Source organism: Micropterus salmoides, unplaced genomic scaffold, assembly GCF_014851395.1.
Source record: "Micropterus salmoides isolate LMB-PRFRI ecotype aquatic unplaced genomic scaffold, ASM1485139v1 Ms_hic_scaffold_20, whole genome shotgun sequence".
NCBI lineage: Eukaryota > Metazoa > Chordata > Actinopteri > Centrarchiformes > Centrarchidae > Micropterus > Micropterus salmoides.
In genome coordinates this window covers 3,162,642-3,187,440 of record NW_024041151.1, presented here as the reverse complement: position 1 = coordinate 3,187,440, position 24,799 = coordinate 3,162,642, and the positions used below count along the sequence as shown (strand labels likewise).

The window sequence follows — 24,799 nt, the reverse complement described above, 5'->3', positions numbered from 1 at the left end:
TATTAAAATCAACGATACAAACTGGAAATAAACTAATCTTAAGGCGCCTCAAGGCTCCCAGTTTGTGAACCACTGTGGTAAACTAACGTTACACAGCTCCTCTGTTTGTTTGTTTGTTTGTTCTTTAACTCCAGTTGCTAAAAGTTCATCGTTAATAAGAAAACAGTTATCGGTCTTAGTTTCTGAGGCGTTCTCCTTTTAATGAGCTTCATTATACAATACATAACATAGTCAACAATAAAAGAACACGTTGCACTAGATGCAGACATGTATGTTGCATTCAGGGACGTGTATATATGTTGCATTCAGGGACGTGTATATATGTTGCATTCAGGGACGTGTATATATGTTGCATTCAGGGACGTGTATATATGTTGAAAAAAAAAAAATGAAGCTTTCATATAGTTTAGATTCATTCCACACAAAGTGAGATATTTCAGGCCTTTTTTGTTTTAATCTTGATGATTACAGCTCATGGAAATCAATAAACCAGGATCTTAAAACTTATTAGAATTTTAGAAGAAAGAATTTATAAAACAGAAATGTCGCCCTGAGAGGAGCTCTGATCAGCTGAATAACTCAAAACACCTGTTCCTTTAATCTCTGTCTGGTTCTGGTGCTCACATTTCCACATTTCCACCATATTGGTATTTATTTCAATTTTAATGTCCACCTGTGTATGTTGCATTCAGGGTCGACCCCTGACGACCGTGTAAAACTGATCCTCTGATTGTTGTGCAGATGCTGTCCACAGTGCTGAACATCATCATCTTCGAGGACTGTAGGAACCAGTGGTCCATGTCTCGACCTCTGTTAGGCCTCATCCTGCTCAACGAGAAGGTAAACATCCGACACACTCGAACGCCTCGTAAACATAATACATAAACTGTGTGTGTGTGTTAATGTACGTGTGTGTGTCCTGCAGTATTTTGCTGACCTGAGGAACAGCATCGTCAACAGTCAGCCTCCAGAGAAGCAGCAAGCCATGCACTTATGTTTCGAGAACTTGATGGAGGGAATCGAGAGAAATCTACTAACAAAGAACCGGGACAGGTAACGGCCCCGAATATCTGTGCGTCTCAACTTGTGTTATTTGTTGTCGTCTACTCTGTAGTTGTCTTAGTCTGTTATCGTGTTTCTGGTTTTCATTGTTTCATTATTCTTTCATTTAGTTTCTTGTTGTCTTTGTGTCTGTTTTTGTTTGTTTCTTATTTTATTACCCCGTTCCCTACAGGAGGCCTTTGTCTCCTGCCAGGTCGTTATTGTAAATAAGAATGTGTTGTTAAAAGAAAAGGGCTTATTGTCCTACTTCTGTCAGGATTAGGGCTGTGCGATATGACTAAAAATTCATATCCCGATATGGAACATCTTCAGTAAAGTATCATGAGTTCATCTCTAACCGTAACTCGTGACATTTCTCTGCATCATAAAGGTATGTAACTTATGCGATTCTGGAGAAATCCAGTAACCTGACAAATGCCACGATATAAAGTGAACAACGACGCAGCAAGTAATATCACAAACTTTTTGCTGCTGCAAAGCTAACGTGAGAGGACGAGACCAGAGCAGCACAGCAGCTCCAGACTGCGACTCTCACAGCTCTGCTGCTGCTACAGCTAACATCACAACAACAGCCTGATTCCTCCAGTTATGAGTGAGCTTCACTCTCCTCCACATTTGTTTATCCCGAATGCAAAGTGCGGGACCACGGTGAAGTTGGATTTAAGTTGGAGATTCGGCAGATGTCTGTCAAAAATCCAACATAAAACTAACTTCGCCGTTCCCCTCGCCAAAGTATTGCGGTAAAGTCCAGAAATTGCGATACAACGAAATAAACGAATCGTCGTATCACACAGCCCTAGTCGGGATGGACCTGAAACTTACCTACTTTTAAAATGAAACGTGTCTGTCTGAACTCAGCCCAAGATTTGTTAGGAGGCTCCACTCTGCAACAGCACTGCACAGTCAGAGTGGACCGAGTCTCACCCGTTTCACCCGTCTGTCTGCAGGTTTACTCAGAACCTGTCCGTGTTCAGAAGGGAAGTCAACGACAGCATGAAGAACTCAACATACGGCGTCAACAGCAACGACATGATGAGCTGACATTCCACACAGAGGAGTCTTATCCAGCTGCAGACAGAGCTCACCCCTCCCTCGCTCATCCACAGCCTCCCTCCCTCCCCCCTCTCTGCATCAGCCTCCCCCCTCCCTCCCTGGGCCCGGATGCCTGGGGATCATCTCCTCCCCCCGACACGACGTACGGGATCGTTGATGAAATTCAGCGAATAAACCGCCGTGCGTTGCACCTCCCTCCCTCCCCCCCTCCCTTCTTGCTCCTTTTTGATATAAACATATATAAATATATACAGATCTATTTTAAAGCGATGGTCTGACTCGTCTGGCTGTCCTAACAGTGGAGGTGGGGGGGGGGGTCGCATGTCTAAGCACTCTAAATCACTCGCAGAGGAAGGAGGGGGGAGTGCTGTGGATGTGGAAGGAGGCGAGGAAGGGGACGAACACCGGTAAACGTAGTAATCCGCTTCTGCCTGCCTTGTATAGAAAAACACACAGAAAAACCAAGTGTACATTTTTTTTCGTAACATTTTGAACAATGTTTATAATGATTGAATTTAAAAACACAAAGAAGAGTTGAGGAAAAACAAAAAAAACTAAACAAAAAACGGTGTGATTGAGCTTTTTACAGTGTAGTGAGTTAGTGCAGCTGTCTGTCTGCGTGGGTGGGGAGCGAGCTTTCCACAGGAGCGGGAGGACGGGTGAGGTCTGGGAGCGGGAGCGGGGGTGAGGGTGAGTGTTTGGGTGAGGGTGGGGGGGTGAACTGAGCTGCAGGGTGGCCACGGGAGCACTTAGGCTGCGGAGTTGTCACGATGACGAGGAAGAAGAGGTACACACACTAACAGAGAGGGAGAGTCAGAGCATCCATGTTGTACATTTCACTGAAGTCTCTGGTTGAAGTGATGTAAATAGCCACGCCCCCTTCGCGGCAGCAGGCTCGGCGGCCTGGAAAGGGACAACGCTGCTGTTTTTCAACCGGTACTCGTCTTTGTGTCCGTTCTGACTCGGTGTCACAAACTGCTAAACGTCTGTCGGCTTCAAAAGCTTCCAGATAGACTTTTTAGAGAAATCATTTTGAGCGGGAGCTGAAACAGTTAATCGATTGAAAGAGAACTCCTCAGATTTATCTTGTTTTTATAAAAACGATCAAAATCAATGCAGCAGAAGCCTTTTTTTTTGTTTTTTTTATTCCACACATTCTTCTTCTGTGTCACAACCTGCTGCCTACATTTCCCACAGTGCAACTCAGCGTCTGATAGCAGGAGCAGCTACAGACGTCCACACCAACAGATTCTTTTCAGTTTCAGACTCGTCGTCGTCACTCTTCTCTCACAGCTCCCTCTGAGACACTAAAGCCCTGATGCTACTTTAAACCGTCTGCAGCAGAAATCCCCGACACCCGGAAACACACTGAGGGGGGAAATCACTGGAGTTCATCTTTAATCGATTAGTTGATTAAAAGGAAGTTGTCTCCTGATTCGATAAACTAATTTATTGATTCAGTCGCTTTTCAAGCAAAAGTTCAGCCGTTAGGTTTGTTTTCTTTTTCTTACAGACGGTGAACTGAATATCTTTGAGTTTTGGACTGACAAAAACAAGACCTCGGACTCTGGGAACCTAGTGGTGTTTTTCAGACATGTTCCAGACTAAAGTTATCCAGTAACTCAAGAAATGAAGCCAAGAGGCCTGAATCATCTGAAACGCTTCTGACTTTCTGAAGTAAACACACAAAGTTACCTGCAGTAATAATATTTACTAATTTCTGGAATTAGCCTAATTAATTAAAAAACAATTCTAAATTGATCCTTTTTTCAGTAAAGCTAAAAAACACCATCATAATGTCCCAGAGCAAAAGGAGGATTAAAATGTCTCGTTTCGATCGACCAAAACCCAAAGAGATAAACTTTATAAACACGTGTGACACACGGACGCAGCGTTTGAGAAGCTGGAACCAGAGAACGTTTGGAGCTTGAGTTTGTTTCGGGGGCTCGAGGTTGGAAAACACCAGGTTTCCTTTCCCGCCGTCCCGTCTCCTCACAGCATAGCCAGGCGGCAGCGGCGTGCCGTCAGCCATCGTGCGTACACGCTTGTCTCCCTGTGACGACCGGCGTGTAAACAACATGGTCACGGCTTCACACCCCCCCTCTGGCAGGCCGGGTGCAGTTTGACCATTTTGTTTACACTCTGGATTCCTCAGACCAGGTTTTGGGACTGCCCCCTTTAGGTCCAGCAGCGGGGTCATTTTTGTGTGTGTGTGTGTGGCTCTCTGTTGCCTGGTGTGTGTGTGTGTGTGCGTGTGTGTGTGTGTGTGTGGCGTTGTCATGGTGCTGCAAACCCAAGATGGCGCTCAAACAGCCGAGGTCTGGGCCACCTTTATAGGAGTGAGAGATGATGATGATGAAGATGGGGGGACAGTAGACCCGTTCAGCGCTCCCTGAAGGAACCGTTCGGTCTGAAGGACCTGCAGAACGCTGCGTGGACCTTCGGCTCGTCAGAACCGTGTACAAAGAGACGCCGGCGTTGAGTCTATTAGCAACTTGTGTTCCTCTCTACGATGTTGCTGCTAACTGTTTGTGACAACTAGCTCATTTCTAACCTGTCAGCACTCATGGATGTTCATGGAGTTTCTCAGTTTTGGTTTGTGTCCCTGATGTGAATGTGCTGGGTCCATAGAGTGAGTAGCTGTTTGAGTTGTTTGGATGTCTGCTACATATAGTGTAAGCATTGTGACTGCAAATAAACCTCATTGATTTTTACCTCCACGCCTCTCTCTGTTTGTTCTGAGTCCGTCGTGCAGCAGCCAGCGGAGGAGGAGGCCACAGCTGACGGGATGTAACCTCATGAAATAGAATAGAGTGTCTCCACAGCTGCAGTCTGTCTGTGCAGTGAGTACTCTGCATCAATCAGCTGGTCAATATCACTTCAGTAAGAAACATCTGCTGGGTTTTTTAACAATTTTAGATTTCTCTTTTACTAAACATTCAATTTGTACAAGAAAATGATTGCTCGTGGCTGCAGTGTCTCTTCAGGCATTGATGGACCTTTTTAACCTAAATTACAGTGTTTTAACAGGATGAGTTGGTTTTATAATAAAGTTTATTTATAGAGCACCTATAAAAACAAAGTGCCTCAGAGAGAAAATACATGAGGCAAAATAAAATAAGAAAACAGTAAAATAAGCTCAGATAAAATCAGGATATGCCTTCAGATAAAAGTGTGTTTTAAGACGAGACTCTGACGATCTAAATTTCCTCAGGCCGGTTGTTCCAGGGCCAAAATATCAGGAGTCAGGTCAGGTAGAGCCTTAAAAGTAATCAATAAGATCTTAAAATAAATCCTAAAATAAACAGGAGAAAAACAGGTGACGTGATCGGACTTCCTGGTTCTGGTTAAAAGTTCTGCAGTGTGGAGTCAATTCAAGGGTTTTAGATTCAGAGCAGACAAGAGGCTGGTGCAGTAATAAAGATGTGAGGAGATAAAAGCAGGTCCAACAGTTTCTGCATCTCTAACCTTAGATTTAGTTTTAGCAACATTTCTGGAGGTGATAAACTGGACGAGCTTTGTGACGTTGTGTCGACGCACCTAGAGCTCTTGCAACAGGCTGGACATGTGACAGGTGACCAGTAGGTGGCAGTATTTGTCCTGTGAAGTGTTGGAGTGCAGTAACAGTGATACTTTATCTACTGTTGAGAATGTCTGAGAAAAATGTCTTGTAACGTCAGAAGGATTTATTAATGAGAAACTGAGCAGGTTTTCTTCATCTGTTAGCTCACTAAACTGAATCCAGATGTTTGTGATGAACACCGACACTCAGCAGTAAAATGTAGCTGACTTTTTATTTGTCGTTTCCTTTTACGGGCAAACAAAATGCAACTTGAGCGTAATTACAAAATAAACAGACCACTTCAGTTTGGCACAATCAAACTTTACAGTAAATACAAAACATGTTGTCCAGACAGAGCGGAGGAAAAGGAGCAGCTGTCAGACTTCAGTATAACAAAACAGATGACGTTTTCAGAAAACGTGACGTGTTGAGTGAAAATAAAAGGATGAACCCTCAGGAGGCGGGAGGACGTCCTGCTGATGGTGCGCGGGGCTGGACGGGCCTGAAGCTAGCTCTTTGAACATTTGGACATGAAGACGGTGTTGTTGAAGCCTTCTCTGTTACGGGCGATTTCAACAGCAAAGAACTGAACCCTGGTGGCTGAAAACAGGAAGAAATACAGAGTCAGTTTTCTCCTGTCGCTATGGTAACGTTCTTAGTAGTACACTTGTTAAAGTCATCTAAACCTAAATCAGTCAGTTAGTTGAGGACAAAACAACGTCAGACTCGTGTTTCTAAAGGTCGTCTGTTACAGGTCATTTCTCTGTTTTCACATTCAGGCCAAATTCAAACTGCACGTCACAATTTCACCCCATTATTAAAAGTGATCAGTGAAAACAACTTCTCAGATTATTGATGCAAGAAACAAACTTTACTGCAACATATAGGTTTGTTTAATCAAGTGTAACAAACATTACAACAGTAATTATGAGTGGTTATCATGTAGTGTATTTTAAAGTAATCATTGTCGAATCCTTTGAGGCTCTGTTTGTTATGTAGAGCACTAAACTACCAACTCTGAGGTCGTGGGTTCGAATCCCACTGAGATCACATGGAACTCTCAGGGTGGTGGTTCTAACGTTTCAGGCAAATTACACAACAATACCTACATGTACGTTAAGCAAAGAGCATAGTGAAGGTTTAAGGTATAAAATCTTATCCGAACTTGTGCAGGTACTTTGTATGAACGTGATGTATTTTAATGTCAAACGTCTTTCTACATGTTTTAATACTTAAAGTCAGATGTACTTAGTTATAAAAAAAATTAGTTTGTTTTTTTTGTTCAAAGAGTAATTAAATATTACCACATTCTTGTGTATAAAGTACCACAGCGACAGAATTAAACAGTAATACTGTGTCTCACCAAATATGGTGTTCTCCTCTGTGTAGTCCTTCTCACAGTCCAGGCGCAGCAGAGTGCCGTAGTTGAAATCTTCAACGAGACCTTCAAACTGGTTACAGAACGGACGCCATCTCTGCGCACACAGTCAGACATAAACACTTGAGTACTTTAATCACTACTGCCGCTCTGTTACTGCACCAGGTTTACTGTCATGGACGAGTTCTGCTGCAGAATTTATTTTCCTCTGTGGTTCAACCAGGATGTGAAAGATGTACATGTATTAGAGGGAAGTACATTTACATGCTGAATATAAAATAATCTGAAGACCTTCTTTAGGAGCAGTAGGCGCCCAAATCCTCCAGTTTTAGTATAACCTGACATCAATCTTTAAAAATATGCAAATGGTCTTTTTCTTTTACATAAACAGCCACCTTGATTCAGATCCCTCAGATTTATTTTTAAAATAGTGAAGCAGATCGATCCTGAAAGGAGCATTTCGGCGCTCTCTAGTGGACAAACTGCTAAATGGCCTCGACCTGCGTTTAGCATTTCTGACATGTCTTGTTCCTCGTCGGCCGACATACAGACGGGGACAACCTGAAGGACAAAGCTGAATCACAGTAAATAAAAAGGCTGCGGTCTTTACAGTCACCTGATCTCAACACAGTTTCACACCTGAGGAAGATTTTGGAGCAACGTGTGAGACGATGCTCTGCAGCAGCATCTCCACATCACCAGATGATATTTCAACTCATGCCTGAGAATCTTCATGTTTTTCAGTTTTCTTCAGTGACAGCTGTCTGTACAGCCATGCTAACAGCTAACAGCTGATTCAGCTGCTTTTAATGTGGAAATTTTGACCACATGATCAAATATAGGCTAAAAGTAACTGAAGATGTAACTCCATGGGTACATACTTCCCGTTTTGATTCCCCAAAATACTCGTGAGGGAAGTGGCATTTTTTCAAACCTCTGACTACGCTCAAACACTTGATCATTAACTTTATGTTTTCAGTGCAAATTTGTCAACAAAAGCAGCAGCTCTATTTATTTTGTGTGCAAACGACACCCGGCCCACATGCAGAGCTGCAGATCCAACCTCAGAACCTGAAACACATCGAAAATCTGTCAGTTCTTCAGATTTTGGTTCAGGTGATGTTCCTGTGCAGCTGCTTCGTGTTGACACTAAATTGAAGGAAAAGGCTTTGCAGTTTTGTTTACTCCCTACAGTGTGGAAGTGCCTGCTGGCACACTGACCTCTTTGGCCTCGTCAGACTTCAGGTCGTCTGGTTTCAGCAGCTTTATGTCGAGATCTTTGAAGGTCTCTCTGAAGGACGAGTAGATTTTGTCATCCAGTTTCGTCAGTTTCAGGAACTTCGGATCGACTGATGAAATGAGCTGAACACAGAAGAGAGTATTTGATAAAGCTGTTAATACTTAGTATTTTTACATGTTGTATTTGTAGTTCATCCACCGCTGCTTCTAGACTAAACATTACTGGACACAAGGAAATAAACTAAACATACTAAATTTAAGACAAACGTGTGGGTTAAAAATACTTCATGCTAAATGGTCAACAAAGGTCTTACATTGAAGTATACTTCTGCGTGGTTGTAGGCCTTCATCGCCCACATGACCTCAAGCCGGGGCTGAAAGAAGAAAAAGGTGCACAGAAGGTCAAAGGTTAAACGGTTTTGTGCTGGCTCTCAGCCCAGTGCATGCTGGGAGTTCTCTCTGCAGCTCCGTTTCTCAGCAAAAACACATGTAGGTGGAAAAGTAACGCTAACATGAATCATCAGGCTGTATGTGCAGCTGGTGTTCTGAGCTGTAGGCCAGACTTCATTTAAAAAGAGACTAAATTTAGGTTTCTGGGTATTACAGCTGCTGCTATTATTTGATTATATAATTTACAACAAATGTTTGATTTAATGCATTTGATACTGATGTTTATTTTGTTGAGGGGGGGAAAAAAGTTTATTGCATATTTGTTGAAAACAGATTTTATCATAATAGTTTTGAATGTTCGTCCTCATATTTGTGAAGAGATCCACTGTTTCATCACATCAAGTGTTTGTTCTGACCAGAAAGAAAAGTTTGAAACCACAATTAACCGTCTGGTTTCTTCAACTTTCACTCAGGAGCAAAAATCAGCCTTTAAACTCGACAGAAATAATGAATTGACATTTATCCTGATAATTTTTGACTAATATGAAATTTGTAATCGTGAGAACATTTTTGGACCTATCGCCTACTTCACAGTGAACTGAAACTTTGTGTTTTGGACTTGGTTGGATGAAACAAGACATGGACTCTGTGTGACTGACACTTCTCTCTACTTTCTAAAGACATATTTACTGAACCAATAATACCAATAATGAAAACAATGGCTGCAGCCCTACATGTCATCTTCACCTCCAAACAAACATGCCTGGGTTTCTGCCTCAGGTTCTTCATGAGACAATAAACACTTTTTCACACATTAATATCAGATTCCTTCACTTTGATCCTTGCATGCAGCTGGAGGTGTAAAAATGTTCACTTACATCGTTTCCGTAAGCCTCTGCAGGAAGAGACAGAGCATGTGCAGCTGCTGACGCTCCCTCCAGCCCCTGTGAACCCAAACACACTGTAACTACATCAGGAACTACACCAGTGTCACACTGAAACATGTCCTCTGTCAGCTGAGTGGAACTTATAAGTCATTATAATAGTATTCACACGGAGGGGCCTACAGCACCTAAGACCAGGACTCAAACATAATAAAGCGGTCCTGATGTCCTGATTCATGACATGAGCCACAGATCGGCGTCAGTAAACACACATGACCTGTCAGAGTTCACTGTTTATCTGCAGGATTGTCTCCACACGTGTTTTCTCCTCGGCTAGCTAGCGTTAGCTTAGTTAAGCTAACTATCCTGCTTCGGTAAAACGTTGAACTTTCACTTTCTTAATTTCTCAGACTCGTTACAGACTCTCTGGTGAGACAGTTCACATGTAAACAGCTTTAACAGACAGGTAATATAAACACATTAGTTCACAGGTTGAGTCCTACCAGAGAGGCCAGTCCATTATCCGACGCCATTTTTCTCAGCCAAAGATCGTTTGTAGTTCGAGATGGACTACTGTGTGTTGTCTTGTACTGTACGCATGCGCGTTATCGCCCTATTTTGTCTCTTCAAAGATGAAGAAATATTGTCACATGTTAAACAGATTATAGGTTTACAAATGTACAAATCGCTGTTTATTTTAGATATTCTACCAACATGCATCAGTGGGGCTCCCAGCATTTACATTTTTTTAATCATAATTTCACCTTTTTATGCTTAATGACTTTTTTTAAATCTAAATTTGGATTTTTTATCACATTTTTGACTTTATCTCTTACTTTAGCCTAAGATCACATAGTTATGACTTTTTTAATACCTTTTATCTCATAATTTCGATTTTTCATCTCATCATTTTGACTCTTTACCCTATAATTTGGACTTATTATGAAATAGTTTTTTATTATCCAGGAGAACTTAATTGTATTTTGGGGGGGGGGGGGGGTTTACTGGCGGAAATGGGCTTACAGACTAATGTACTCATAATCCATTTCTGGGTCAAATTGAATTGAAGGACTCAAAGAGCTTTGTTTAAGTATCTTATAAGTGTGACTTTTTATTTCATAATTTTGACTTAACTTAACTTTTTATTTTACTGGTATAAATGGTGATTTCCTCCACACCTCCTCATGATCTGTAAAAGAGACATATTATTCCATATATGGCTCCTGTTGGATCTTTACATTAACAAACCATTTTAGGCAGACATGTCAAACATGTTTTATTGTAAAAATAATTAAAAAAATAAATACAACTCTTTATGGCATATTTTAACAATCACAATCATAAAATAGTGTTGATACAGTATTTAGATTACAGTAAACCAAAAGAAAACAAACCAAATACAATTCAAAAATGTGCAGGGCTTATTGAAGCAGTGTAAATAATTCCAATAAAGAAAAAAGTGTTGAATGTGTTGCATGGACTTTCCTAAAAGCTTGAGGTCATTGTTCCCTCAATTAATATGGGGCCTTACATTTAAATATTTATATATCTATGAATAAAGTGCTTACCTAGCATAATTTAAATTTATCAGAATATCTACACCAACTTTAATCAACATCACATTCAGAGAGTGAATTTCTACAAATTACAGTTAGAAAAACAGTTAAGGAAAAAATGTTCCACAGTCTTAATTTCGCTCTCACAGAATCCACGAGTTGTCATTCATTTCATGTAAGAAGTGATTAGATGGATGGATGTCATTTAAGTCACTTCATTAATTTCAGGTAGGATTGGCTAAGACACGTTTTGTTTCCTTATTGTCATTGCCTCTTCCTCACGAAATTCTTGAGAACATATTTTCTTTTCAGCTGGTTAAGATAGTATTAAAACATTTCTTAAAAACGTGTTAGTGAACTGCTTACTGGACAAGTCCATCCCTTTAATACAGAGCGGTCTCATCTCTGATACAATATTAGAGAAAATCATTGTTTTTCGGGGCCTTTATCACTTATCGTCAGACAGAGTGAAGCATCTTGCTTCTTCCTACTCTCTGTGCTCAACTTTGACACTTTGCTAATGTTCCCGGTTTTAAAGGGCCAGTGCCAGAATTAAATAGAAGTGACTTATTTTTTTCATATTCAAAATGAAAATGTAGGTATTTAATTGTATTGACCCAATTCGTTTTTCTATAAATCCAAAGGCTGAAAAAACTATTAAAACAGTTTTGTCGTTTAAAACTCGTCACTTTATCCTTTGCATATGATATGATCTGTAAAATTAGCAGATTATTAGTATAACTTTTTGGGATTTATGTTTATTTTTGCACTTGCATCTACATTATATTTTTTTCCTACACTGTAGCTTATGTTTTGTTTTGTGTGCATGTACTTCTATCTCCTCCATAGTATTATGTTGTACTGCTGTAACTTTATAAAATTATTTTGAAAAAGTTAAGTGGATAAAAACAAACAAAAATGAAAACAAGTCTTGATGTTGAAGCTTTAGTCTTAAAAGTTAGGGGTGGAAATCACCAGATGCCTCACAATACTATATTAATTACCTTTTTTTTCCAACTTAGTATGTCAGAAAAACTGTCAAAATCTCTTTTATCTACTATCACTAAGTGGTGCTATTGAGTTTTCTAATGTAGTGAAAAAGCAAGAGATCTTATTCTAGTACCAAACATTTAAATTCTCATGTGAAATTTTTATTATAAAAGACCGAGACTTGGCGTCCACATATCAAAAGCTATTAAAAGTTATTAGCTCTACTTTCATATATACACACACACACACACACACACACACACACACACACACACACACACACACACACACACACACCATTCCTTTAACTTATTTAAACACAAATCATTGATCTGAAAAAAAGCTTCAGTAACTAGATTGCAGCACATATTAACCAATTAAACTTGATTTATATTTCTGCCGTAGGCTGCTTGCTTGCTGCTATACAAGCAATCCCAGTATATGCAGACACTATGGGATATATGGATGCTTCGAAACCCATTATCAACACTGACAAAGAAACAACTTCTAGCTCAGTGTTCTAACATCCGCAAACGGCAGCTCCTATCACAACTACAGATTGATGAGGTACAACAAATATGCTACGGCAAGGGGGAGCCAGGCCCCAAAGTACCCTCTGAAAGTCTGCTAGAAGATGTGAATGCAGCACTACATACTATCCCTACTAAACCCATAACCGAGACCAATGAAGAGAAAGAGGCATGGCAGACCAATCTGTGCACTGCCTGGACTGACTACAAGAAAACCTACGACTCAATGCTTGGAAATGTACAAGATAGCCTTCATCAAGAACTCAAAGGGGCTGTGGAAAACAAGTCTGGAAGCCAACTCAAAGCCAATTGCACAAGTCACCAAGTGCGGCTAGTGAGTGTCAAGACCACTGTCCAAGATGAAACAATGAAGATGAAGGGCTTAGTGAATACCTCAGGCAGCAGAAAACTATATATATATAAAAAATCCTGTGTCATCCTCCAGCTCGGGTCGTCTACCAGAGGCCTGGGAGTTTGAGGGTTCTGCGCAGTATCTTAGCTGTTCCTAGGACTGCACTCTTCTGGGCAGAGACCTCTGATGTTTTACCTGGAATCTGCTGTAGCCACTCTCCCAGTTTGGGGGTCACAGCTCCCAGTGCTCCGATTACCACTGGCACCACTGTTGCTCTTACTTTCCACATCGCTTCTACCTCTTTCAGCCCTTGGTATTTCTCAAGCTTCTCGTGTTCCTTCTTCTTGATGTTGCTGTGGCTTGGGATTGCCACATCTATCACTGCAGCCTTCTGCTGTTGGTTGGTTAGCCATCACCAGTTTGTCAGGCTGGATGTTCTGAGAGATATATATATATCTCAATTTGTGTCTTGCTTGGACCATCACCTGCTTCTGCTTCAAAGTCGGCACCATAAAGGTAACATTTTGATTCCTCTTTCCACAATTTTGGCACTGAAATATTTTCTCCTGGTTAATCTTTTGTGTGATGTAGATACAAAGCCAGAAAATCATTTTCCATCTCAGAATCAGAGAACCAGAAAGACAAATATCCAATTAAATTTGTTGATCTGCGGTTATGTTGACATAAACCGAACTAATCTGCAGAGGCACTTTAGGTTCAGGACATCTGATTGACATGAAGTCCAGGTCCAGGTGGAGGAGGTGGCTGAGTGTGGAGCAGAAGGAGTGGAGGAGTCTCAGTGTGTCTGCAGAGACTGTGTAGAAGGACAGAGCAGCAGCAGAGCAGTCCAGATCCACTGATGATACTCTGTCACATCCAGAGGAACACACAGGGATGATGGTGGACTTGACTTTGTGTCTGACAGTGGAGCTGATCTCAGAGCAGTTCAGACTGCAGCACTGTTGGGATTCCTCTGTCAGTCACTGCTGGATGAAGCTCTCCTCTCCACTCTACCTCCCAGTAACATGGCCCAGTCAGAGCCTCTCCACACACAAGCTGATGCTGCTGCTTCAACCTCTCTGGATCATCAGGACACAGCTGATCCTCTCTCAACACCTCCACCTTTCTGATTCCTCGCAGTCTGACGGAGATCACTCCTTCCAGCTGATGAGAGAAGAAGAGAAACAGCAGAAGTCATAAATCAGAGTTTGCAGAGACTCCCTTCATCAGCTGTCAGTCAGTGATGCAGCACATCCAGTATTTCACGAACAAGTACCACGCCGATGTAGGGTATAAAAAGCTAGTTTATTCAGATAATGGGGGCTCATCTTAATAAGTAGCTTGCTTATCACTCCCTTTACTTACTAAGTGGAGATGGGCTCTTCAAACGTTGCTGAAGTTGTTGCGGATATAACTAAGGTAGGCATAGCAAGATAAACAACTGAGGATTTTGATAGTGTGGTCTGGGATCCATTGACTGGAGGCGGAGGAAGCAGCTTAGATGCTGAAAGAGTGACTGGAGTATAGTTCGGCTGAAATACTGGATTTGGCAGAGGATGGTGATGGAACCAGAAGAGTGTGGCAACTCTGCCTGATTCTGTAGTGAAAATTAGGTCTTGTGGAGAAGCGTGATGGTGTAGTCTGTGTCTGGATGGATTCGAAGGGCTCAGATAAGAGTTTTAAAAAGGAAAATGGGATGACAGAGGCCAAGCTAGTTTGTTTTGCTTTTTTTGAGGTTTAATCTGATGGTTTCTGAGGAGTGGACAGAAATGTTGGAGAGGCCTGTGTGCCGGGTAGAATCGTAGCTGGATGAATTGGTGGTGAATTCTGAGCACCCTAAAAAACAAAGAATGCGAGGAGGAACATTGCTTTGAGGGTTGAATCGATAGAGGGAAATAAATATCATGCGCAGAAAATTTGGATGCAAGGATGCGAGGGGTCTGATGTCAGGGGTAGTCGTTTTGGAGTGAGCTGAGGTTCTGTTTTTCGGAGACCTTTTATTAGCATGTGGACGTGGGGGAGAGAAATTTAAGGAGCAGGTGGTCCGGAAATAAGTTTGATGAAGAAGTTTATCCTGCTAAGGTATATGTGAAGAGTAGATGTTCTAATTTTAAAGATGGCAGGCCGAACAAGGTATAGAATGTTCTGAAACTACACCATCCTGAATAATACGATGAGAGGGTTTTAGGAGTGAGACTAATGAGGGGAGATGATTGATAGTCGTGATGCAAAGACCTGGTGATGAAGCTGTGGGTTCAGGTGAAAATCATGGTTGAAAACTGAGGGGTGTTTGATGGGGGTCCGAGTCTGGTGCCAAGAATTTGAATTTCTGAAAAGAGAAATAGGATAGGAAGTTCTGCCGTGTATAATGAATTGGTGTTGATCAAGGTCAGTCAGCGGACGAACTTCATGATGTCGAGTGATTGGGAGCGACCTTTGTTTTTTATGTCAACGGTTGTCTGTGTGTACAAGAATGACCTTTTTGGACCACTTATGCCCCCACTATAAGTCGTATTCAGCTTGGGTTATGTGGTCAACATAAAAGAAAGAGATGCCGTTCCAAGAATATAAAGGAAGTCGCACCACAATCTCAGCGGATAGGGATAGTAAGCAGGAGAGGAAGGATCGGCCTTGTGGGAAGATGCGGATGGAAATCTGCATCTTCAAATTTAGCTTCTCTTGCATACGAATGTGAGGCGGACTGCAAAGTAATAAGAATTGTGCTGAAAAACGTTGAAATAACCTTAAAAGAGGCACAGCAAGGGCGGACTTGAGGTTATGGCAAGTGGATGATGAATCAGGAATAGCATGATGCCTGTATGGAAAACCGAAAGTGAAACCATGGATGAGGAAGTCGACAAACTGGCAGTCAGGATGGTTTCTTAGGGTGGATTTAAGGGTGTGGATATTGATATGTGTTTTGAAGTACTTGCATAGTCATAGACCATGCTTGCTAGGTTAGGGGGGCAACTGGTTCTGGTGTGGATGCCACTACAGAAGGAACAGGTGTGGAGGAAACCCCAACTAGAGACGTTGCAACCTAAATTGTTGAAGTTATTACAGACCATTCTGCCACCCTGGTACAGCATGGGCCTACCCCTTTTATCTACACCACTTGGAACTGAACCGTCCTGAAGGTGGCATGCTGGCCTGTAGGATAATAGGTGGTTTTGGGATGATTAGAGGTAAAGGCACAGCGGAACTAAGCCTTGGAAAGATGAGCAGGTTGTTGATGGATGAGAAGGGGTGCCCCAGTAGGTGCCCTGACTAGATTGCTTGAGGTGGCCCGCGGCCTGGGATGCAAAAAGGACATGATGTGAATAAAACAGTGCCGCCGAACCACAGAGCCAAATCCAAGATGATGGAGAGGTAGTGCCGAACCCAACACTTCGGTGGGGGAAGACTAAACAGATGGTGTCATAGTAAAGGGAAAAAGCAAATTCTACAGCCCTGAATTCCATTGAACGTGAAGGTAAGGGATTCATAAGCTGGGTGCCATGGTGTGTTAAGAGCTTCCTAGGGCTGGTGGTGGTGCTAATGGAAGGCTAGAGAAGAAGTGCAAGGCTGAGGTAAGTATTTGTTGTCCAAGAGAAGGTTCCATGGGAGGAGAAGGACGGAGAAGCTGTTTGACGCATTACTGCGTGTGCTTGGTGGAGTCTGGCTAGAGCTGTTGGATTTGCTGAGGAATTTGGATAATGGAGTGCAGTCGCGGTGGATGAGTGGCTAGGAGTGGGTGTGACTATGCGCGGAGAAAGAAACCACAGACTGATCATTGTACAGATCGCAGTCCAAAGTGCTGAGAGCCAGCTCAAAATCCATGTTAAGCTAAATTATGAGTAACTTTTATTTTTTTAGAAACTTGGGTGTGTGTCTGTGTCTAGATGAACAGTCGTGATAACTGAGGCAAACGGGAGAGAAAGGGGTTGGACGAATTTATAGACTTATGAGGCGTGGGTGGTTGGATTAGTGAGAGAGAGCGAGAGAGAAATAGGCGTGGCCGTGTTCCTTAACTTTAGTTATCAGAATGTAGCCAGCTTCCTTTCAGCTGTCATGTTAATGTACTGGAATGGACACACTGAGACCTGCAGAGACTGGGCATCAAGTGTGTTTACTCTGCAGATTTTACTCAAGGTCACTGTGGAAATAAGGTGCTGACAGTCCCTGAACACACCATGACTGCAGGGACAGAGACCCTCTACTGACCTCAAAGTCTCCAGTCTGCAGTGTGGACTCTCCACAAGATCAGACAGCAGCTTCACGTCTGACTCCTGCAGGTTGTTGTTACTCAGCTGCAGCTCTCTCAGATGGGAGGGGTTGGACTTGAGAGCTGAGGCCAGAGAAGTACAGCTGATCTCTGACAAACTGCAGCCGAACAATCTGAATAAAGAATAAATGATGGAGATAAAAATCCATGATCAGACATTATTTGTGAAAACACATTGAAATCAACAGAAACCAAAGAAATATTTCTACTTTAGCAGAAAACCTGTACAGTTTAAAAAAAATATTAGTTCAGAGGATCTTCTGTATACAGATTTGACCATTTACCAAAAATTAGAAACATTCATTTACTTTACCGAGTAACAGCGAACATTTTCTACAGTTTCTTTAAGAAACACAAGTGTTTGTAACTGCAGACTAAATTTAGTACAAGAAACATGAAAATATGAACAAAAGGACATTTACACCTTTATGGATGGAAGTTATGTATGAACAGAAATAAGATTCAATTGTTAATTAAACATATCAGATCTACAATAGTAACAGAGAGTCAGTGAACTGACCGCAAATTCTCCAGTCTGCAATGTGGACTCTCCAGAAAACCACACAGCAGCTTCACTCCTGAATCCTGCAGGTTGTTGTTGTCACTCAGCTGGAGCTCTCTCAGATGGGAGGGGTTGGACTTCAGAGCTGAGGCCAGAGAAGCACAGCTGATCTCTGACAAACTGCAGCCCAACAATCTGAATAAAGAATAAATGATGGAGATAAAATCCATGATCAGACATTATTTGTGAAAACACACTGAAATTAACAGAAACCAAAGAAATATTTCTACTTCAGCAGAATGTATGTAACTTATGCACGAACATATATTAGTTTCCAGGGCTCCAGACCATGACCAAATTTTGCAACCATTTTTTGAGTCAGTGTGAGTATTTTTAAAATTCAAGGAGGGAGTGATTTGTCCACTGTATGTAAGAGGGGGTGGGCCCATGAGTGGTTAGTGACATGTTTGGGTAACACCATCTACACTCGGAGTCGCTCAGCGATTTCAATACCCGGATATTCTGGATACAAGATAAGCTTCCATAAGAGTGAGATTCCCTCTATAAATGCCTCATCTAAGAAGGTATCACTGTCTTTTCACACATTCAGTGTTGTTTCCGAAAGTTTTAGGTACTCGGTTTGTTTATCAAAACTTAATTTAAGAATATTTTTGCCAAAAATGCTCGGTCTCAAATCGATAAATGTAAATTAGATATAACTCGCTAGTCCACATTACCCTTGTCCATAATTGGCCGTATCAACCTTATAAAAATGTGCTTCTGCCTAAATTTCTGTATTTATTCCAGCATATCCCAATTTATTTAAAAGGTTTCTTCGGTTGACTCCCTCAACTCTGACCCGACAGCCCACCTGAAGCAGACTTGGGAGCGGGAACTTGCTGGACTAATATCCGACATCTCTGATCTAGGTTACTCTTCGTCTATGTGTGCCAGATACGACCTATCGCAATGTAAGGGTTCATTCAGAGTGTCCCGCTTGGAAAAAATCTATCCAGATACCACTGACAGTTGCAACAGTTGCAGTCTCCTGCTACCCACACTCACATATGGTCCAGCCCAAATTTATTTGATAACTGGTGTCAAATATTTGGCACAATGGGGACACATTTTGGTATGAACCTCAAACCTGAACCATTTACAGCTCCATTTGGAATTCCACCAATTGCAACAATCGATCTCCCACTGACAGAGGCGAGTTCTCGCTTTTACAACTGTTAGCTAGACTTCTCATTGTATTTAGGTAGAAACACATGTTCCCCCTTCACACAGTAGTTGGCTCAGGGAATCCAGAACCATATTAAACTTAAAAAGATCAGATTTTCATTTGCAGACCCAAGCAAATACTTCAGCAGCACCTGGAGACCCTTTCTTGAGTACCTGGATAAAGTTACCGTTACCACTATGGTTATACTTTCTATTTGCTCTAAGTCAGTTCGTGGTTAACACAAGCAGGGTGGGAATGTGGGTGGGTGGGATCCTTCGACATGGAATAGAAATTGACAGGTTAGGGGGGGTTATGTCTTGCCCTTACGCTCGTTCAGTTGCATACATTCTTCATGGTCATTAAGCAGTAAAATCACTAAAAACATTTCAAAAGGAAGAACAAATGTCTGATCTACCTGTTGAACACCTGGAGGAGAAGTTGTAAGCTTGTAATCTTGCTGACAGAGCTGACAAAGCATGACTTAATATTTTTAACAAATCGACATCTTGATGTAGTTATTTTGGCATCAGTTTGATCACAGTAAAATGTTTGTTTTGTTTTCATTCAGCTGTAGTAATGGCTAGTTGTGTTTATTCGCATTGTCGCGTTGTGTGTGAACACTCATCCGAGTAGTCCAGCGGTCAAACTCACGTGATGAAAGCGATGTGAGTTTAAAAATTGTGTTGTGTGTAAAACCAGCAGTGACATCATCAAAGTCCCCAAAATAGCTTCATACGTAAGTCATCTAAAGTTTACAGTTAACATGTTTATGTTATTATGTACCATAACTACCTTTAAGTACCTTTTCACAATCAGTACTTCTTGTGTTAGAAATATTTTCTCTAATGCTGTAATCTAATAAAGGGGTGGCGATGGTACAATGGATAAGACACATACCTTTGGTGTGAAAGACCCGGGTTCAATCCCCCACTGTGACCCATCCACCCATGTGTCCCTGAGCAGGACACTTAACCCCTAGTTGCTCCAGAGGCATGCGACCTCTGATATGTATAGCAATTGTAAGTCGCTTTGGATAAAAGCGTCAGATAAATGTACTAGACACATTATTTAGTACTTACAAAGTTTCTTACCTGTTCATATTTTTGTGTTCCTTTTTGTAGTTTTACAACTGACATATTTCCTTTAAATCCAAAAATCCTGTCAAACACACCAACCTGCCTGTTCCTTGAGAATGCAATGCTGGAAAATCTGCTAAGTTAGCATAGCTGGAAAACACATTGCCTGCAACAACATTTAGAGAGGACAGCATGTTATGTATAAACATGAATAGAGTCAGTGAACTGACCTCAGAGTCTCCAGTCTACAGTGTGGACTCTCCAGAAAACCACACAGCAGCTTCACTCCTGAATCCTGCAGGTTGTTTCCAGTCAGGTCCAGCTCTCTCAGATGGGAGGGGTTGGACTTCAGAGCTGAGGCCAGAGAAGCACAGCTGATCTCTGACAAACTGCAGCCCCACAATCTGAATAAAGGATACATGGTGAAGATAAAAAAAATCCATTTCAAATCCAATCAGATGTGTTCAGGTTTTAATGGTGGAGCTCAACATTATTATGTCCTAATAAATGAGCTTTTCCCTAAAATGAGTAGGACTTTGTCATTGTGTTATTGTGGATCATCATAATGTCAGCACAACATTCATACACCTACTCATGTCAACACAGATCAATAACATGCGGCTGATCTCAGGTCAGTCTAGAATAATCACAATAAATAATTCAGACATGTTGCTACTTCTGTTTCTTCTAATTCAGAATAATCGTGTTATTTTTTTGAAAAATATTAAGACTGATTTTCTATAGAATTCCAAAATGGCCAATATGAATTAAAAAGGCTTTATGAAATGAATAATACTTTAAGTGAACCCACTGCAGCTTTACGATTCTTTGGGAGTCCAAGGAGGGGGTTGGAAAGGCCTCTAAGGCCTCAGATTCTACCAGCTTAAGCCCTATTTGTTTTGTTTGTTTTGTTGACAGTAAGTGTAAGCAGTAAGTGCCAGTGTTGGAGACTGGCCAGGCAAGGCATGAACTTTTCACCTTTGAAAAGATGATCTTATTGTCAGGATCATGAAGTCTGAAAAACTGACGTAAATAACTATGTTTCCTCTTTGACTGCTCTAGCAAGGAGAAGAGACTGAAAGTACACACACACAAAAACCTTCTCCTTAGCCTAATGTGATGAGATAAGAGAAAAAAAGATGGAGGGACTATTTTTTAAGGACCAAAAGATGCCAACTTTTCATTTTCTGTATAAATTTATGTCTGCATACAGCCTACGGTGGCACCGAAATCAAACACCGAAAATAAATTGATCCACTCTGATGCGACAGCTGCACACTAACTATACATCCGTTAGGGTCAAAAAGAACTTCAGAACTAAGTCATCATATGCACACGTCACTACCAAGCCATGCAGTGGTAAGAAGAAGTTTAAATTATTCCACTTGTGATTGCTGAAACCTTGAATTTAACTCATTAGATTAATCTTCATGATTCCACTTAGTTGTTACGCACCTTTTGGTAGCTTTAATGGCTAGGCTCACAAAGCCCTTAATCCTTTCAGAGGGAAGCCTCTGATCAGTCGTCCCACAGCATTATGGTCACAGTTGATAAAGAAACATCCTGTGACAGTACTTTACCAAGAATGTTCTCAATGCCAGACCACCACTGTCTAAGCTTAGAACAACACCATACCACATGTACAAGTTTGCCAGTTTCTCATTTACAGCGGGGACAGAGAGGGAATGAATCGGTTTTAATGTGACTCTCAGCCTCTACCTGGTGGTAGTACAAATTCTCCGAATTGTTCATTTGTCTTTTGGATAAATTACATAAGACTTTATTCAATAGGACAGCGGATAGTATGAAGAACGAGGGAGAGAGATAGGGGCGACATGTAGCAAAGGGCTGCAGGCTGGATTCGAACCCGGGCCATGGGAGTAAGGACTCAGCCTTGTTCATGGGGCACACACTCTACCAACTGAGCTAAACGCACCATTGTTCATTAATCTAACTGCAGTATTCGTCTGTGATCTGAATCCCTACATCCCTTTCCCATCTGTCTTTTAGTACTGCTGCGTTATCCTTAAGATTATTGATAGTAGATTGTATATTTGTGAAACATGCTTGTTCAGATTGTCCTCAAACATTAAAGACTCCAGACGGGAGTGTCTGGGTATATAGAGAGAGCCTTGTCGTTTAGACTGTATAAAACGTTGCAACTGCAAAAATCGGAAGAAGTGCGTAGCTGGAATTTGATAACTAACCCTTAAGTCCCCCAAAGACCTCATGTCCCCTCTGTATAAATCTCCTAGTCTTTCAAAGCCTTTCTGTGCCCACAACCTAAAGGAGGGGTGTCTTAAGGCCGATGGTAAAGTGCTGTTGAGTGTGGTAAGTGTCTTTGGGAAGAGGGGGATTGGCTTAGAATAGGGTTAGCTGTGAATTTCTTAATATTTTTGTGCGTAAAACAGTAAGGGATGACTGATCACTACAGTTGAGTATGCACAATGACTGGCTCTTTGGCGTTTCGGTCAAGTTCCTTGTTTGGTACCCTGTAGACCCGGGTTGAAATCCAGGTGGGCTGACTGCTCTTGCCCTCTGTCACATCCCCTTCTCAAAAGGTAGTTCTCTTTATTCTTTGGACCTTGCTATTCCAGAGGAAGTTACTGATAAGCCAGTTGTATTCACTAAAAAAGGATTTAGGGAGTCCAGCAGGGAGTCAGGCTAAGTCCTACAGTTTCCTTAATAATATAAATGCAGTTTGAGTTCAGACTAAATTCGCCAAACCCTTCAGACTGTTTTGTGCTCAGACAAACCCAGAATACAAGAGAACTGAAGGAAATGGATTTAAATTTGGATTTATACACTGGACAAGAGCAAAATGCATGAACTGACCTCAGAGCCTCCAGTCTACAGTGTGGACTCTCCAGTCCAGCAGACAGCAGCTTCACTGCTGAATTCTGAAGGTTGTTGAGACTCACGTCCAGCTCTCTCAGATGGGAGGGGTTGGACTTCAGAGCTGAGGCCACGACTTCACAGTGAGTCTCTGAGAGTCCACAGTAGGAAAGTCTGTGATGACAGAGAATATAAAACTCACATAAAGCTTTAAAAACGCTCTCTATCAAGTGAACATTTCTAAAGTAGCTTTGGAATATACCAGTTTATAGACCAGTCCATACAAATCCTAATAAAGAGACGGGGACACAGACAGAGCTTCCTTACTGTTTATAAATCAAACTCATTTTTAATGTAGCAAAACACTTGAAGAGATATTCATTGTTGGAACTAAACAATGTAAAGTCAGACATTTTATTTAATGATGATAGAGAGGGGGATGTTCTGTTCGCTCTTCAAGAGGGAGAATTACTTCCCCTCACATCCTCTCAAATAAAACAATAATTATAGATAACGTATAAATTGTGAAAATGGACAGAACAATCCTTCATATGAAATAGATCAGAAACTGCTGAGAAAAATAGAATAGCAATAACTGCATGAGCACTATAATGACAAAACCTTACAGATATTCCATGTCTGTGTGTCTGTATATAAGAAGACTCACAAACTCTTAATCCCCACGTTTTATTGCTGGATTTGTATTTAGACTCCATCACCCAAAGAAAGATAGTTAGAAGATGATAGAAGATACTCGTGTCACTAAATTGATGGATATAAACACAGAAATTATGTTTGTAGACCCTTAACCCAACCTCTCACTACTTCCAAGCTACTCACTCTCATCCTTAACTGAAATCTCTGAAACCGACCTATTCACCATAGGCACCAGCAAGTCCTCAGCCTGTATCCCTGACTTTACCTTCTCCTCTCTGGTCAAGGCTTGCCTCCCCACACTCCCCACTCATCACTAATGTAATCAATTCCTCCAGATACTACCCCATCACAGCCTTCATGTCTACTGCTATGCCGATGACACTCAACTTTACCTCTCTGAATCAATCACCCAAGCCACCCGTGCCACCCATCTCACAGACATCCAGACAGTTTTGGATGCAACAGATCTTCCACAAACTCAACTGCAATAAATCGGAAATCCTCCTCATCGGCCCTAACACCCTCACCCGCTCCACCCAGACCTTTTCACTCAACATTGACTGCTCTATTGTCAGGCCCACCACCCAGGTCTGCAACCTTCAAATCATCTTTGACCCCAACCTCTCCTTCTTGCCCCACGTCAACCAGGTTACAAACACTGCCTTTTTCCACCTCAAGAACATGGCCTCTTTCATGCCCTCATCACTTCCAGGCTCCACTACTGCAACATCTTCTACTGTTTGCCTAACAAACTTTTTAATAATTTTAATAATAATAACCAATTCATTTAATCTTTCTGCCTGTAAAGCAACTTGAATTATTAAAAGTATATAAAAGTGCTGTATAAATTTAATTAACACAATATTTCAATAAGCAGGTTTAATACCAGTTTAGAAAACTTTTATAGCGTGGAGGTTTTATATTGTGTGCGTGTAAAATGTGTATCTTTACTGTAATACTGATGCTTCAGCTTTACGTTGGTTTACAGTGCTGATAATCACATCTGGACTTACCGAGCCTTTCTGCAGTTCCTCACAGCTGGAATCAGTCTCTGTCGTCCCTCCTCTGTTGTGTTGTATTTCTTCAGGTCCAACTCATCCAGAACCTCTTCTGACATCTGGAGTATGTAGGCCAGAGCTGAACAGTGGATCTCTGAGAGTTCCTTCTCTGATCTGTTCTCTGACTTCAGGAACTCTTGGATCTCCTGATGTATTGAGTGGTCGTTCATCTCTGTTAGACAGTGG

The 24,799-nt window shown here is 41.6% G+C and overlaps 2 protein-coding genes across 2 annotated transcripts; one reads left to right on the top strand and one right to left on the bottom strand.

Annotated features, from left to right (window-relative positions):
* Positions 1 to 741: 741 nt before the first annotated feature.
* On the top strand, positions 742 to 4,835 carry LOC119914756 (exportin-7-like; the record flags this gene model as incomplete). Its single annotated transcript, XM_038734246.1, is given in 3 exon segments — positions 742 to 840; positions 926 to 1,053; positions 2,010 to 4,835. Coding segments are annotated over 3 exon segments (321 nt in total), but the record flags the coding sequence as incomplete, so codon positions are not given.
* A 1,055-nt stretch (positions 4,836 to 5,890) lies between these two features.
* pbdc1 (polysaccharide biosynthesis domain containing 1) lies at positions 5,891 to 10,161 on the bottom strand. The gene is made up of 6 exons (XM_038734463.1): positions 10,072 to 10,161; positions 9,563 to 9,628; positions 8,609 to 8,668; positions 8,277 to 8,417; positions 7,041 to 7,152; positions 5,891 to 6,277 (listed from the first exon to the last, which is right to left on the bottom strand). The coding sequence occupies exons 1-6, from the start codon at positions 10,099 to 10,101 to the stop codon at positions 6,186 to 6,188; spliced, it is 501 nt and encodes a 166-aa protein (XP_038590391.1). The 5' UTR covers positions 10,102 to 10,161; the 3' UTR covers positions 5,891 to 6,185.
* Between the last annotated feature and the right edge of the window lie 14,638 nt (positions 10,162 to 24,799).

Bases quoted from the DNA above. Each gene is read 5' to 3' on its own strand.
- pbdc1 (XM_038734463.1), bottom strand. From the start codon at position 10,101: ATGGCGTCGGATAATGGACTGGCCTCTCTG. The intron at 8,669-9,562 runs GTAAGTGAACAT...TTCTTCTTTCAG, and splicing joins CAGAGGCTTACGGAAACGAT to CCCCGGCTTGAGGTCATGTG. The intron at 6,278-7,040 runs GTGAGACACAGT...TCCTGTTTTCAG, and splicing joins AGAGGAGAACACCATATTTG to CCACCAGGGTTCAGTTCTTT.